Source organism: Enoplosus armatus, chromosome 12 (assembly GCF_043641665.1).
Source record: "Enoplosus armatus isolate fEnoArm2 chromosome 12, fEnoArm2.hap1, whole genome shotgun sequence".
NCBI lineage: Eukaryota > Metazoa > Chordata > Actinopteri > Centrarchiformes > Enoplosidae > Enoplosus > Enoplosus armatus.
Genome location: NC_092191.1, coordinates 9,557,388 through 9,574,245, shown reverse-complemented (window position 1 = coordinate 9,574,245; position 16,858 = coordinate 9,557,388). Strand labels below are relative to the sequence as shown.

At 43.5% G+C, this 16,858-nt stretch overlaps 1 protein-coding gene across 5 annotated transcripts in view; it reads left to right on the top strand.

The window, feature by feature from the left end:
• The window catches only part of ebf3b (EBF transcription factor 3b), a 65,387-nt gene extending 49,545 nt beyond the window's left edge, over nt 1–15,842 (top strand). For 3 of the 5 annotated variants that reach the window (XM_070916516.1, XM_070916515.1, XM_070916514.1), the window contains exons 11-16: nt 7,574–7,662; nt 12,662–12,727; nt 12,964–13,135; nt 13,554–13,739; nt 14,167–14,256; nt 15,611–15,842. In XM_070916516.1, the coding sequence (XP_070772617.1) occupies nt 7,574–7,662; nt 12,662–12,727; nt 12,964–13,135; nt 13,554–13,739; nt 14,167–14,256; nt 15,611–15,642 (635 nt within the window). In that variant the 3' untranslated portion in view covers nt 15,643–15,842. Of the gene's footprint in view, nt 1–7,573; nt 7,663–12,661; nt 12,728–12,963; nt 13,136–13,553; nt 13,740–14,166; nt 14,335–15,610 lie in introns of all 5 variants that reach the window. The other 2 variants (XM_070916513.1, XM_070916512.1) reach the window with 1 other exon arrangement.
• Nucleotides 15,843–16,858: the final 1,016 nt, after the last annotated feature.

Below are 16,858 nucleotides of genomic sequence, written 5' to 3'. Positions count from 1 at the left end.
CACTGACAGGGTGCTTCGTCTTCAGACCTTTGGTGACCAGCATGGCTTCTCAGCTATTAGTACAAGTCAAGTGTTTTTTCCTTTTTTCTTTTTTTTTTTCCTCACTGTAAAGCGGCAGTAATAAGAGCCATTCGTTCGACCTCACAAGATCGCAGCACACTGGGTGGAGGATTTTGGATGGAGTAGATGCCCCATACAGTGAGCTGCTCTTGCCAGGCCTTAGTTGAGGCCAGACAGCCTTGAGGGCTGATGGATCACAAACTTTCCTCGTCAAGGTGACGCTATCGACTCCACTGCACCAAAATCTGACAAAATGGGTATGAGGCAGTCATTCATCAACATAAGGACAAAGGGGTCATGTGTGCTTCACTCAATACTTGTGGAGATCAAGAAATGTCAGCCCTGTAACAGATAGAAAAGGAAGATGTTCGTAGTGCACAAGGTCTGTTTTTAGTTAAGCTTCAACTACGATTTCTTACTTTATGAATGTTACTTTATGAATAGATGTCCACCCAAACTAAACCTGCTCCCAATCAGATATATAAATAGTATATATATATATCTCAAATCCAAAATTAAACTCACTTCCTGTTTCACTCTTAGAAAGAGGAACAAAATGTTATGTGGTCTTGGACCCTCCTCTCCCAAAAAAGTTAAATAAACAAAGGCAGACGTCTTTATCGGAGCACATCAGATAGGGCCCAGTGCCGTTCAGCTTGTGAATCAGGCCTATCCTTACGTCCCCTCTCCGCCCTGCCGTCACTTTGAAGTCCCAGACTCAGAAGCTGATCAGATGGAGAGCTTCCTTTTCATTTCCTGTCCTGCAGGGTTGGGCTTGGTACCCGGTTGGTTGCTGGTCGGTGATGGGGTGTGGCCTACACTAAAGATATGCTATAATCAAAGGCATTCAAGGAGGTATGTAAACAGATTAGCTTTAGACTAAACTTAAACACATACACCAAATACTTCATATAAGCATTTTAGATTCAAAATCCCTAAATCTACTGCACACAGGGTTTAGATTTGAGACCAATTTAATTTATCTGCAGATTTAAAAAACAAAAACTCAACCTGCAGTATGAACTGCTGCAAGTAAGAATGAAACAGGCATTTATAAATGTCATCGCCACAGTCAAGTGGGTTGTAACCAGTTGGCACAACAGTTTTAGCATGTGTCAAAGCATGTTATCCACTAGCCATATCCCCATACCTGCCTGTCTCATTACAACGCTGGTATTTAGCACTAGCTCCACAGGACTGGAGCAGACACGCGTTGCCAAGTTAGATGGGCCTGGTTTGAAGGCCTTGTGAGCTTGTGTGGAGCGCGACAAGGTTCCACGGAGGAAGGTCCTTGTGTCCAATTAGAGGGCTGACGTGACACGTGCTCGCACTCCCCCACTGTCAGGCAGCTTGTCAGGTAGGCTTTGAGAAGCACACTGTGGCATTATTCCACAGCGTGTTATCAGCAAGTGACCTGTGAAATCCAGCTCCAGGAAATTGATTGAAATAAGTACTTGCAGTTGAGCATGTATTTTGCCCCCATTACATCTCTCTGTGAAATGTATTGTGGGTATCTTTCAAGAGAAAAATGAAAGTATGGGTGTGTGTATTTTCTCCCAGTAAGGATGGTATTCATTGATTTAATTTTAATTGGAGCCACTTTTTGTTCCACAGTATCGTTAGAGGTCTGTTTTGTAATGGCTCTTAAAATGGATTGTCCTCACTAAGTCACAGCATCAGTCCTCTGCCACAGGAAAGATAGACAGAAGAGGCAGGGAGGGGGGCTGTTGATAGACGAGGATCTTTCCCCTCCTCCTCCTCCTCCTCTTCTTGCCCCATTTTCAGTATGATCCACACCCAACGGGCTTTAAAAGATTTCCACCCCCCCCCCCCCCCCACTCCTCCTCCTCCGCTGCTGCATTTTGATTGAAATTCATCGGCAAGTTTATTGAGAAATGAATGAGGGAGGCAGCACGGTATTGACTTTGAGAGGAAAACACAACTCATCTTGAATGAGGGGGAAAACGCGGCCGTAATTTAGCCGTCATCGATCTGTGCCCCGTCCATGTATTGATCTTCATTTTACAATATTAATTTGCGCTTGCAATCAGCTGTGAAGGGAACCCATTTGATTTCTGTTGGCCGGTAATGTGTGAAAGTCCGCCGACGTCCTTAGAGAAGTGGCACACATACTTTAGATGTCATCTAAGAGGATTGAACAGGTGTCTTTGGCCCTTTCTAATAATACGGCCGATATGAAGGGAGTCTGGAATTATGGATGTGCAATCTGTAACATTGCTCCCTTTTAACCGTGTTAATTACATTTTATCTGTTGCAGGAGCAATATCTGCTGGAGACTGTAACTGTCTAGGTTTTTTTCATCTGTATTGGCTCAAAGTTCATGAAATTTCAATGAACATTGATCTGTCTCCATTGATTTATCCTAACTGCAGATCTTTGAAATTTTAATTTCCTGTTCATCTTGAGACTGCTGGAGATGGAATCACTCAGTGATAACTGGCTACAGTGGATGGAGATGATATGGTCAGTGTTAAAACAGATGAGGTTTGCTTTGCGTGGGTTTGCTGTGAAAAATTCCAATTTGGCTTGGTTTGGTTTTTTGAAGATGGTCTCTACATCTGCATGCATGTTTTCTATTCTCTCAACACTGGAACATACAGTATCTATAGTGTGGAGCAGTAGCATGACCTCTGAATATCTTTGTTTAACTCCTTACAGTAACACTGAGAAGATATTCACTCTTTCCATGTCTCCAGTAGCTGAACATCAGCGAGACGAGGTCATTATGTGTGTTGATGCTGTTCTGAACTGCATCCATCTAACAGAGCGCAGGTGCCTAGAAGGCTTCGGGTAGACTGTTTGACAAGTCACAAATGCAATAACACTTGAATGAACTTCTGCCTGTGCTGTTTATCTGTCTCCCCCTTTCCAACTCCCACTCCACCTCTAATTTGTGTTAAGGGGAAAGAAAAAAATAACTGCTCAATGGTGTAGGAGGAGTGGAGATAAGCTCGAAGCAGTTAAGTATAATTAGCGAAAGTAATAGCTGGCAAATGGCAACAAGGCTAGGTTTTTATCTCCTGGAAAGATAGAGTTATCGTAATAAGCTGTAATGGCTGGCAGGAATGCTAGCACTCTGTGCAGGCTTCCATTCAGGCTCATAGACTTAACAAGGAACAATTTCCCTTAAATTTACTGCTTTCCTCAAACATTTCCCCATGTTTATACCCCGATACTGTAAGTCAATACATGTGTTCAATCCACTTCCATATAGACAGAGGGCACACAGTGGTGTATTGCCATGTAAGCACTTCTGACTGCCAACGTCGGCCATGTTACACTGTTCCTGCAGAGCGGTTACTCGTGTCCTATTTCTAGAGAACATGGAGAAGGGGCAGCAGACCACACTCAGATGCCATGTACACGCCATCCACTCTACATTTTAAGTGAAGTGGCTAGCTGGGGCGGCTAAAGGAGCTCTCAGAGAAAATGTGTTTGTAGCATGAAAGGACGGGCAGATTAAGGCGTCAGATCAAAATGCGATTGGGAAGTGCACATTCCAGGCAGAGGAATTCCACTGAAGCCCTGCCACGAGTGCTTGTGCGCATGCGAGATATTCAAAATTGGAAATGATATGGTCACAGCTGCACACAGAGTCATGCATTCCATTTCTTCATATTCTGAAACATGATCATTCACTCTCTAGAGTGAGAAAACGACTGAAATATTCGTAAAAATGTTCTTCTAAAATCTCCATGAAGAAGAAGCAAGTCTCTTTCTTTGTCAACAAATCTGTTACCATGTTCCTTTTACTCAAATATGGCAGTAATTGTTTTGATTATCAGCTGTTAAATTTGATATTTGCTGTCACTTTGTTGTCTCATTACTTTTGCTCAATTCTAATCATCTCTGAAATCAAACCATGGAAATAAATCTATGAACAATTATATCTCTGTATATGTGCCACAAGCAGGGAAAAAGATATAAGCGTTGTAATTGAACAAAACATGCAACCTGTCTAAATCTAAACAGAAAATGAGAGAAAATGAAAATTCTATTAGTCCATAATGTTCCCTCGGCCCCCCTTCCCATGTGCTCTTCATCTCCCCTGCAAAGTATTCAAATGCAAGCCCTGCCTTACCTCCCCGTGTCTCTTTTTCTCTAATTATCCATGAGGTCAGTAAGCAAAATGGGGAAGAAGCCAGGAGATCAATACAAATTATCCCTGAGCAAACCAGTGCTGACAGTTTGAATTGCAGCATATGTTTACCCAAAATCAGGCAATTTATCTTAATATCAGGCGAGTAATGCAGCAGGGGTGAGAGGTCACACAATCTCTCCACCTCATAATTACCCGCCTCTAAAACAGGAAAGTGGTATTGATTGGCCGCGAGCAGGGAAGCGGGCGTGACTGGAACGTGCCAGCGACCCCCCCACCCACCCCTATCATACCTCCCCCCCAGTTCCCCCCACCTTCCTCGGTCCCTCCTCCCCTCGGCTAGACTCCCCACCCAGTGCAGGATTTATGGGATGTGTGTGGAGGGTTTCATGTTTCCTTGCAGCGAATGAGAACCCTTACAGGGGGGGGGGGGGGGGTGCACGCTCCTTCCACACACCCCCACCCCCTTTCGCCATATTGTGTTGGAAGGACGAGGAGGGCCAAACTAATTTTGGCATGCATGGAGTCATGCAAGGGCATCGCAGAGCCAGATTGGCCTGTTATATCTTTAGAAGAGAGTAAAGTTTACGACAGAGTGTGAAGTTGGAACATAATGATGTGCCAAGGATTAAAAAAGACATAGGGTGAAGAGGTGGGAGGAAAAGAAGGGGGGTAAGGCTGCTGTCAATGTGTGTGGTGTAAGAAAAAGTAAGAAGAGTAGTCCCAATGAATCTTGTGAAAGCTCAGCAGATGAAAGAAAATCTTTGCTTGGAAGAAAAAATGTGCAGAGCAATGCGATGAATACACACGTAACACATTTATTGTCAAGATTCAATATAAGTGCTCAGTATATATCATCAGCAGCTCTTACAGGATTATTGACATTGTCTGTGTCTGTCTGCACCAGTGTACATGCCATGACTACAAAACTGTCAACTCATCAACTGACAGCACCGTTTAGCGCTAATGCAAGTCTCCATCAGCTGTCAAAAGCATTTGCATGAAATCAATAGCAGATGGCGGTCTGTGTCACCAATTTCATTACGCCGGGGTTGTTACAAAGATCATCTCCATGATAGATGAGACGGCGACATGGCGACATGCGGAGATCATGCCTGACGCTTTGGACTGCAACTGCAGAACATCGAGCCATGTTTGAAACTGAGATGAGTTTAAACTTTTGTTGTGTTGACACATTTAAATTCCTCCATATGTCGGCCTTTAATGCTGTATATAAACTGTAAAATATGCAGATAAAGGCTACAGGATACCCTACCCTCCAAATCACATTCATCATAATTCGTAGGTGTGCTTTTACAGTAGGGCATCATTATCATTGGAAAAGCACATCAGACAGAACACCTCTCCCAACCTAGGTCTCGTCCTGTACTGTACGTCTCTCCGGCTGTGTTCCCAGCATGCCTGGCGGGTTGTGTAGGCCCCAGCTGAGGCAGAGGACAGGAGAGCGTGATGTATCACCCTGAGAGAGCCCACTGACAGCCTCTGATGATGGATGGCCTGATTATGGAGTGCTTTTTACACATACACAATTTACATCACACTGAGCAGCGGGGTCTGGCAGGGCTGCCGTGCACACACACTCTCTCAGCCGGGCATGTGCACTCTCACACACACACACACACACACACACACACACACACACACACACACACATACATGCATGCTGGTGTGTGGACACATGTACAGGACTGCCAGAGTGCATAGATAAGAAAGGGGGTGGAAATAACAAAAGAAAGGGGGCAAATTCCTTGCTACAGCCTTGTCATGTACGATCAATACGGCAGATCAATCCTTTATTAAGGAGAAGATGGCGTTCCCCCACATTCCGAAGCAGACCTTTGTCGTTTCGGGACGCATGATGACATGTCAAATCAGATTTCCAGCAGTGTATGTAGGTTGTTGTGGCGGGGGGTTTATTCAGGTCTGCCCGGCCCGTTGGGCTGAATACCACTGTATTTGCAAGCTAGATCCTTGCTATCGATTAGCACCCTGCATTGTCCATGCTTGAACACATAATTGCTCCATTTGATCACGGTCGAGCTGGCAATTACTGTATTCAGGTTTTGGCAGAAGTGGTGCATGTGTTCGATTGTGCGTATGTGTGTGTGAGTACATGACTACTGTATGTATGCGTGAGTGGGTACAGTATGCTTGTGTGTGAGTGTGTGTGTCTGTAGGCTGTGTATGAGCATGCTCGCATGTGTATTCAGATGAGGGGGAACAAAAGAAAGTGTGAGAAACATAAATGTTCGCTTTCCTGCCGTGACACACCAGCTTGTGCTTCAGTGGCCCTGCCTGCCTGCCTGCGTGTGTGTGTGTGTGTGTGTGTGTGTGTGTGTGTGTGTGTGCGGGGGGCCGCTCGCTTGCTTTCACATTCTCTGGTGTTCAGCAGGTTCAGCGAGCTGTGCGGTGTTAATGCTGAAATTACATGCTGAGTAATGAGTGATGGGCCAAATTACAGGCTGAACAATGAATAGAGGCAGGCAGCTCTTATTAGTCTCCATAGAAAGCCATTGATTTATGAAGCGCCTTGCTCGGCGGAGTTACTCTCCTGAAAATGATATCTACATTGAGAAGTGATGTTCTCTATTAAGTCGTTCCTTCCCCCTTTACACTGCTCTCCTCCTTTCCTCCCCTCCTCCCCTCCTCTGCCCTCCCTCCCTCGCCTTGTCCTGCCTATGAGTGTACACATGATTGTTTAGAATCAGGCGGAGCTGTAAGGAAGCCTTCAATTACCCATTAGGACTGTCAGACATAAAACGCCCTGCTCTCACCAAAGTCTGGGTTATGATTCATTTACTTTGTGCCTCTGATTCATCGCCCAATATGCCTCATGCCCCAGATTACTATTTGAGGGGTGGGAGAGATTAATGGCTCCATGGGATCTGCTGCCGTATTTCACGGGCCCAGTGTTGCAGTACAGTTGGTGCAGAAGGGTGAAATGACAGCAACTTACACTAGATCAATGTGTGGACAGCCTTTCACAGATTATTAAAGCTCTGTTAGATTAAAAGACCCCCGCTATGTAGTTTGCTGTAGTCAATATTCTCAAGCAGATAAAAAAGGGGGAGGGTCCCTCTGAAGGATTCTCAGACTGATGTAGGTCATCACGGCTGTTAATGGAATAACACTTGGTGACACAAGTGTCAGAGGAGCCCGTGTCATTTTCCATCACTTGCCCCCCCCCCCCCCAAGAGCCGGTGATGTTTCATAAAACATCGTCTCACCCCTGAGGTTTCTTTGAAATTAGGAATTCTGAAATGACTTTTGTACTGTAAACTCCAACAGATTTCTCAATTAGTTTCTTCCTTGTCTCTGGCAAAATTAGCCCGGGAATGGTTCTAATTTTCATCTTCCCTTTCTTTCTTTCAGCCCTGAATGAGCCAACCATCGACTATGGTTTCCAGAGGCTGCAGAAGGTCATCCCCAGACACCCTGGCGATCCTGAGAGGTTACCAAAGGTCAGTACAGTGTCTAGGCAGCGTAGAAAAATACAGAGCAGCAATGAGACAGAGCTGTATGGGCTGTAATGTCTTAATACTCTGAATGTGACAAATAAACACAACAACATCACCATCAAGGCAGAGCACTGTGACCCCAAACCGTGACAGCTTTGCTTCACATATGTGGCTTACCCTCTAACCAGCGTGGTAATGGTATTGGTTTTGTGTGTGGAGAGAGGCGTAAACTCTCTGTGTGGTAAAATAGCTCAATCAGGCGTTTTCCTCTCCAGTAGTCTGTGGAGATGGTAATCTGGTCAGAAACAACGTCTGCACCCTCATTACCCCACTCATGTTTTCCTTTCATTTTCTGCAGCTCGATTTGGTTTAATCTTTTGTTTACAGAACCCTGTGCCGTAAACCCCCTAGTCTTACTGCCGCTAATAGACAAAGACTGCATGTTATTATGCTTTGGCTTTCTTATTGTTTTCTTTTGAACCTGGGTGAAGGAGTTGAAAGCCACATCAGTTTTAGACACACCGGTGTGGCACATAAATAGGCTGCCATATTGAAAGACCTGAGCATGAAAACTAAGGTGCACAAAATTTTTTTTTAATTTCCCTCCCCTGCAGAAACTCTTTGATTCTTTTACTCTTTTCATTTCCTTTGATTCTTTTACTCTTTCCACTTCCTATTGATAAAATCTATCTGTGTGTTTTCACTAATTGCTACCCTGCCAGTAACAATTTTGGTGACTGACGTTCCAGATGTGTCAAGTGTAATAATATGACTGATTAGTACATTCAAACCCCCTTGGTATGTAGTAAAGTGGTGGCCACCTCAGAGTTTTAATAATACTGTAAAACCTTTAAAGACCTTATCTATTAAATCCCAGCATGCAACACAGCAATATCATTAACGTCCAACGGACAATTTAATAAAGAACAGACTGTGTGGTAGCTATAGACGTTTGACCAAGGCAATGTGGAGAAATGGAACATCACAGCTAGTCCCTGGTTCAGTATATGAAGTGTTTCAATTAGACTCAGTCCCTGTGGAGACAGGAAACAACACCTAGACATGAAATGTTACTCTAATTTCAACTGTAAACGTAGACCAAAAGGTAAAGTACACTTACCTTTAATATCCACATGGCTTTCTCTATCTCCGCAGGCATCACTGGTCAATCTAGCTACACTGCTTCAATTTCATAAAGTCACAGTGTCTTTGTGAAATCCACATCTTTTGCAGAAAGAGAGCAACAATGTTAAACACAGCTTTATTACAGAGAAACCTTACTTCTTTCCTTGAATACAAAGCGTTGCTGGCTGTGAGACAGATTTTGACACTGAACCCAAGATTAGTTTCCTGGGTGTGCGTATACTTAATATAGCACGGTCTCCCGGCCTTTGCATGAAACAATCACGGAGTGAGATGAAACCCTGCACTTCCAATAAACAACATAAATATTTGATTTGCTCTCTAATGGACCCAAATATGGGGTTCAGGGGGCATGTAAATGATCCCACCAAGTGATTCGTCATTGTTAAGCTTGCCATCTGAGGGTCAGCTCTCGGGGTCAAAAGCACATTCCCAATAAAACAGCCCGCGGCGGGCTGAGGCTGGCATGTACATTTGGAATGAGAACAGAAACAGCATATAGAGAACAGCCATTACAGGGTGCAGGTGAGGTTGGGAGACTCTATAAAAAGAAGATAAAGCTGGAGGACGCGCGGTGTGCATTAGCAGAAAGGCAAATCGACACCAAGCCCACTCACCGCCTCTACCCCCCCCTCCCATGACTTCACCCTCCAGTTGATAATATTACTGCGCTATATTGATTTCCACCAGCCTTCTCCCTGGGACCAGTAAGACACGTGGTAATTGTAAGGAGACAGAAAGCCAATATGGGAGTGCTCATGGATAGCAAGGGATGCACGCTAATATTGTTGCTACACAGAGAAAAAAAGGGGGGAAGCTGCCTCTGATTGAAGTTTACCTCGTAATTCTAAGACAACATCGTAGATGACAGTCTGACCCTGTGGGAGGAGTGGAGATATAAAAATTCAATGCAAAGTCCAGGGTGAATATGAAAGTAATAAGTGTGAGCAGTCAAGTGATGAGAAAGGAGATTGGTTTGCGGGCATCGCGTTAAGTGAAGAGAGACTTTGGAATTCACCCTCCTTTTTAAGATCTTGTTATAAAACAATTTTCTATTCATAATATAAAAAAGACAATTTATAATACCATTTTGTGCCCTCTGGCAGTAATGGACAAATAGACTGGATATCACATTATATCACACTCAATTTCTCTCTTCTGTAACAAATTAGATTCATTATGAAATTAAAAGTGGAAACTCAATATTGTTTTATTATTAAGCTGATTGCTTTGGATTCTTTTCTTTCCTCCCAAAATGAGCATAAGCCCATTCTTTTCCAATTCTTTGTGTAATCCACAAGGAGAAAATATTACAAATGTGTTCATGTCAAGCAATTACCCATGTATTTAAATGAATCTCTCTTCCTGTGCTCTTTGAAGTACCTTCATCTAATGGCCCTATGCTTCTAAATGCATTCATTACCTCAGGCTAGAGCTAACAGAGTAATTGCCTTACAGTTTTATAATGGCATTAGCACTCCAAGCTACATAACCTAGGCCCTCTTTTATTAACTGTGATAATATAAATACAACATCCATGTTAATCTAGTGCTTGAAGAATCACATTCGGGCCGTTTTAGACCACATCTCCTTATTGTTAGATATTTTTTATAACACATCATTTGTTATGGCTTCCTCTTGTTTTTTTGTCTCGGCAATAACGAAAAACAGCGTCTAAATCTAAGGTGATCTGTCATCTGAGCAGCCCCATTTAAACAGTTGTTGAGCACGAGACCTTTATGCAAAGCAAGGCAAACAATAGCAGAAATCTGTCACGCATTTGTCACACAACAACAGAAATCATTTGAGGCCTTTAATTGTTTCAATTTAACATGGTGTGTTCTGATATGTCTCCATGACAAGAAAGCCAATTACACTTATGCTGGAGTAGTATTGAGATTTACATGGAAATGCCCTCAGAACACTATTCCGTGTTAATCGTATTCACAGCGTGAGCTGATACGCATGAAAGCGTCTCGTCAGAAGAAAACAAACTTCTTCCTTGATTGGGTGCAGCACTTCTCATCATCCTCGGATATGACTAGGTTGCCACTTAAGCATAGCCTGGCGAGTCAGCTTGGTTAGTTAAGACACCACGCGGTAAACGACAGATTAAGGATGAGAGGCAATATCGTTTTCTCTCCTCCTTTTTCCAAGCTGTCCTTATGTCACTGCCGCAAAGTACCATATGGACAAGGAGGGAGAGGACGTTTTACAGAGAATGAAACATGGCTTGTGAACGCGACAGTCTTAATTGCTTTAATTGTTGTTTAAAATTGAGAGCCATGTAGGAGATCTTGAAATATGATAGAATAGATTATTGGTAATTATTAACTGCAGACAAAAAGAAAGAAAACCACTTTATCTCACTCAGCAAGAGAGAGAGAAATCTGTTCTGCCTGATGAGAACACATCAAGACAGCTGGTCCTCTCATTTAGTCTACCTGCCTCACGACAACCATAATTCTTTATTTGTATGCAAACTAGATGCATGCAACGTTGAGCATACACACCAATTTCAGAGGTAAATGCCCATTCTAAGAGCCACCCATCCGGTAACTTGGGGTGGATTAAGCGATATGTTTCTATAAGAGAGCATGGCATACGCTGGAAGTGGCTTCTACAGTGATTCATCTTGATAAATCAAGGACTGTGGTAGATATGCTCCTCAGGATGAAAGGGCCCATACACACACTCCGTACACACTACATACGCTGTGCCTTGGAAATGCAGGCCAAGTCTTGGAGGCCGCTGTTTGAAGGCGCGAAGGCTGTGTTTACATTCATTTACGGCAGCTGCCGTCTTAATCCCACACTGCTATTGCCAAGTGATGGAACACTTCAGACAAATTACCGAGGCCCGCAAAAGAAAACACAGCGAATGTGGGAAGAAAACAAGCGCCATCTGAGATGTTTCTGGTGACAGATTTGCATTGCTTTTAACCAGGGTTCTAACAGCACAGTCGACAAATCTCTGCTCTACAGCAGGTGACAACAAGCGAGCATTTTAAAAACACACGCAACGGCCGTGTCTGCAACTTGCCTTTGTCAGATTAAATGCACTCTAAAAGGAGAAGAGGGTTTTCATAGAGCATATTGCCTTCTGTATTATAGAAAACAAAGAGAGCAGTCTGGTTGCTTGAGAGGGATTTAATTGTAAGTGCTGAATTCAAAGAGCAGATAAAGACACACAAACGGGCCCAACCCCACCTTGCTGAAAGCCCGAAACAGAGTGGGGGGAACAGGATCCGGGGCCAACTCATTTTCAGTGTTAAGAGCCAAAGCAACACAGCTAATCCGTATTGTCAAGCGGGGGCAAGCATGCAGACATGGATAAGACCACATCCTGAGCATCCGTGTCCCCAAGGCACAAGCACCCAGCTCTTGCTGGATGGGAAGTCATTTGTGAAGTCCTTTGCAACAGCCAGTCAAAGAGGTTAATTGAAAAATTCCTTAATGTCATTACAACAGAACTAGATTAACCCAGAGCTAATTCACTTTATTGTTCTGAAGAGAGGGGACTCAGCGCTGAACTCCAGAGCAAACGTGAAGCCCAGAATCAGGGGTGAGGTGTTGTTTTTAAAGGACTATGCCAGTTTAATTAAGATAGGGAACATTATTCACTGCTCTGCATGGTTGGAAGGAGCAAAGTGGTAGCGCTGTATAAATGCAGCACTGGTGCCTCTTAAATCAGGGTGGCTTTTATTTAGGCGGTTGAATATGTAAACATTTCTAAAGCTCTCCACGACCCTGCTGTGTAATGTTGTTTTGGATATTGTACTGTACTGTACGGACCACTGGGGTCTCAAACATAATCTGTTTGGGTCTTAACATTAAACTCTTCCTGTTTTCCTCATCAGGAGGTGTTACTGAAGAGGGCGGCTGATCTCGTCGAAGCCCTGTATGGAATGCCCCACAACAATCAGGTCTGTATGCACACGGCTGCTTCAGTGTGCTTATTACTCTGCTCAATAAGAAACCATTGAAAATGTACTGACAGTATCACCAAAGGGTATTTTTCACCTCTATATCTGGAACAATGCAGGGTACATGCGTTAGCCATATAGCCATGAACCATGCATCAAAGCAGAAGCGCAGCTATAAAAAAAAAAAAAGAAATAAACATAAATAACAAACCCTCTGCCTTCTCTGCGCTTCTCAGGAGATCATTCTGAAGAGGGCAGCTGACATCGCCGAGGCCCTGTACAGCGTTCCCCGCAACCACAACCAGATCCCCTCTCTCGCTAACACAGCCTCCCACGGCATGATGGGAGTCAACTCCTTCAGCAGCCAGCTAGCAGTCAATGTGTCTGAGTCACAAGGGAATGACCAAGGTATGTGATTTAGGATATGGCTCCATAACTCAGTGGTTCTCAAAAGTGGGGTCCAGGGACCCGCTGGGGTCCTTGAGGGGATTCTAGGGGGTTTGCAGCAAAATAAGAAATAGTTAAATTTCACTTTTGTTTCACTCATTAAAATAAAATAAAAAAAGCTAAATTGTGTTTTTGTACACTGGGTTCACTGCCCCCATCCTCACCTACAATACAGGCAGTTAAAGGGTCTAATTAAGTGCCAAATTCTGTTCTTATTAAACTGGCATCTGCAGTTTGTGCTGATATAAAAATGTTTGATTGCAGCAGTAAATTTCCATTACCATTTACCGTAATTAGTGAACATTTCCCTGGTTAAATACTGTACAGAAGGAAAGAAATGAATGAATTTCCCTTTCCATCTCCCACCCATGTTTTTCAGTGGGCTACAGCCGGAACACCAGCAGCGTGTCCCCCCGGGGCTACATCTCCAGCAGCACCCCGCAGCAGTCGAGCTACAACACCGTCAGCAACAGCATGAATGGCTACGGCAATGCTGGTATGAACCTGGGAGTGCCAAGCTCCCCTGGGTTCCTCAACGGATCCTCTGCCAACTCCCCATATGGAAGTGAGTAGCTTGCCACTATCGCACGCTGTAGTAGCACTAAGCTGCTGCTGATTTAATTCCAGCTCCCACATTCGTTTTCACTTCTATGAATCACTTCTGACAGGGTTATAACATTATTGATGGTGATAATATATTACTATTCATTCACGGGGGCTTGTTTAGTTTCAGTACTTCGGAGAACACACATGTAGCACAGAGCAGAAGAAATCTTCATTTTTATGCGTATTTCACCATATGCCACCTGTATTTGTTCAACCGGACAAGATGTTGATGGTAGGGGCCTGTGAGTACTGATCGTGTATCCCCCCTGGCAGTAATACTATCCCAGCCTTACCTTAACTGCCCTCTCCCTCTCCAGCACTACTCACAGCACGTTCTCACTCTCTCCCCCCCGTTCCTTCCTTTTCCCTCCCTATCGTCTCTGCAGTTAAACAAAAGAGCGCCTTCGCCCCTGTGGTCCGACCCCAGGCCTCCCCACCCCCCTCCTGCACCAGTGCCAACGGCAACGGACTGCAAGGTGAGCCCCCCTCACCCCCTCATCCCTTCCCTACGGACTACTGGTCAGATACCGCTGCTCAGGCCTCTGTCCGGTTTGGTGAGGGATTAATCATTACAAATATATGCATTTTGACAGGCCAATTTACACCTTTCAGTTCACACTCAAACACTCACACAGAACATGTCTTTACACACATATGCAAGCGTTGCGTAGGGCCGCAATCGCCGTCTCACATTTGTGCAAACACACATGCAAACATACATCCTCGTTGCCCTTTCGTACAAATGATCCCCTCTGATGTCGCAGGAAAAGACCCTCCCAGAATTGTTTTAGTAATTATGTTTATTAGGTTTTGTGCATGTGTCATGGCCAACATGATTGCTTTGAAAACAAGCTTAGCCGTAGTGTGTGCCCCAAGATTAATAACATTGGGCTTAATGAAGTGGGAAATTAAAGTTCATCTTGCTACACGTTCATACTTATTAATACATGTTGTGCAGAAATTAATGAGCAATGCCTTGCCATCATCTGCGCTGGCAAACTTAAAAGCATTTCAACCATGACTCTACAAATATACTCAGAGCAATATAATAATATATCATCCCAGCACTTCACTAGTCGCCTAATTGTTAAAACGTGTGAAAATACTGAATATATAAACTCTCAGAGTGAGGTACAGTTGCTAACGATATCCTAAGCAGATGGTCTTGGTAAGATAACGGAAGCTACCTTTGATCTCGCCTAATCTCTCTTAGATAATGACGCAGAGGCGCGACTTGGGGAATGTGGAAATGTAGGACTAATGCGCTGTACAGTGCTGGAGAGTGCAGGAGAAAGAGATGAGGGGAGGAAAGCAAGGAAGGGAATCTGAGGGGAGTCTCGAGGAGTGTCTAGTACTGTAGCATTGTGGCATTGTGGGAAGTGACCGTGTTGTTGCTCTGCCGTCACCACGGCCGCGTCTCCTGGGAGTCTGGGCCACTGTTTGCCATTACCCCAACGCCAGGAGAAATATCACACATAGCAAGACTGGCATGCTGGGGGCTGAAATGTCAGAGCAGGAGGGAGGTTTTCAAACTCTCCCCGTTAGGAGGACGTGCAGCAGCAGGCTGGCGGACACGGCAAACACTCACAGGCACATATGCAAACAGGCACATTAAGGCATACATTCACGCACTTGTGCAGTGTCAGATGGCTGGACTCACACACGTACACACACGCGCACACACACACACACACACACACACACATACACACATATGCACCGGCACATAGGCACATGCACACGCACAATAAATTACAAGATTTTATTTTCTAAATGTTCATATTTAGCCCAATAAACTAACCTCTCTCTTCCTGTCTGTGTTTTTTGCAGCCATGTCCGGCCTGGTTGTCCCTCCAATGTAAATGCACTTTCATCATCTCAAGCACCAGTCTACACACTACCACTTCACAGGACACCCCCTCAGCACACAGCAAAACGCTGGTGTAATGTATAGTCAACCGCTTGTTCTGTTTTTAAAGATGAAGAAGAAAAAAAAAAAAGAAAAGAAAGAAATGATTTTTTTTCTTTTAAAATGACTTTTGCAAACCTGCAGAAAAAAAGGATTTCATGAGGAACAATATTTTTTTTTTTCTGTGGGATATTTTTTGTTTGTTTGATTTTTTCCCCCCATTTTATCACCCTTGAAGAGGACACAGGATGATGAAGGGTTTATTTTGTATACCTGTCGGGTTGTGCTTCGGCCTTGGATATGTCCAATCAACCACACATTCAATACTGGAAGGGACTCTGTGGACTCACCATCTGGTTGTAAAGTAAAAACACTGATGTACAGTACATTTGCCAATGAACTTCAGAAATTGTTTTTCTGTTTCAACTCTCTTTTAATAGATTCACAACAGTTGTGTGTCTTTATAATGTGACTTTTTGTATTTTTATGTGTGAGAAAAATACACAGGGGCCAAGACAGTTTGAATTTCAACTGGAAAATATATGAGATATATAATGTAGAAAATTGATCATAAAAGTACAACAAATACGCGTAAAAAGGGGCGGGGCTGGGTGGGTAAGGTTGTACCATGTTTCATTCCTGCATTTTAACTTAAATTTTGTAATTTATTGTAGCTAGAACTCATCTTCAAAAGTTAAAAAAAAATCCTCTTTGATTCAACAAGCACACTGACGTGTACAAAACACTGCTCTGTTGATGAATATGATGTACTTCCATGTCTAGAGCTTCCTTTTAAGCAAGTGTGTTTTGCCATGTTTTTCAACTTTTTTGCTAGCACTGTATATTAATGCATTCCTAGGCTACTGTGAAGTCTGTTTCTTGTTGATGAGGAGCAGTCTCCCCCTTCTAGCTCCAACTCCCTTATGTGTTTTATATGTGGTTAAAAATTGTAGACTATTGTGATATTGCCAAACTTGTGCTAAATATTTATACATCTGTCTTTTTCATGTTCTTTTAGATCAACAAAAAAACATTTAAAAAAAAAACAAAATTAAAATCCATTGAGAATGTAGGAGTATAGTAGTTCATTGTCATATTTCTGTTCAAATACACACTTGCGCTCACTGAGGGAAATTTTGTAACATATCAACTATAAATAATGTATTTAT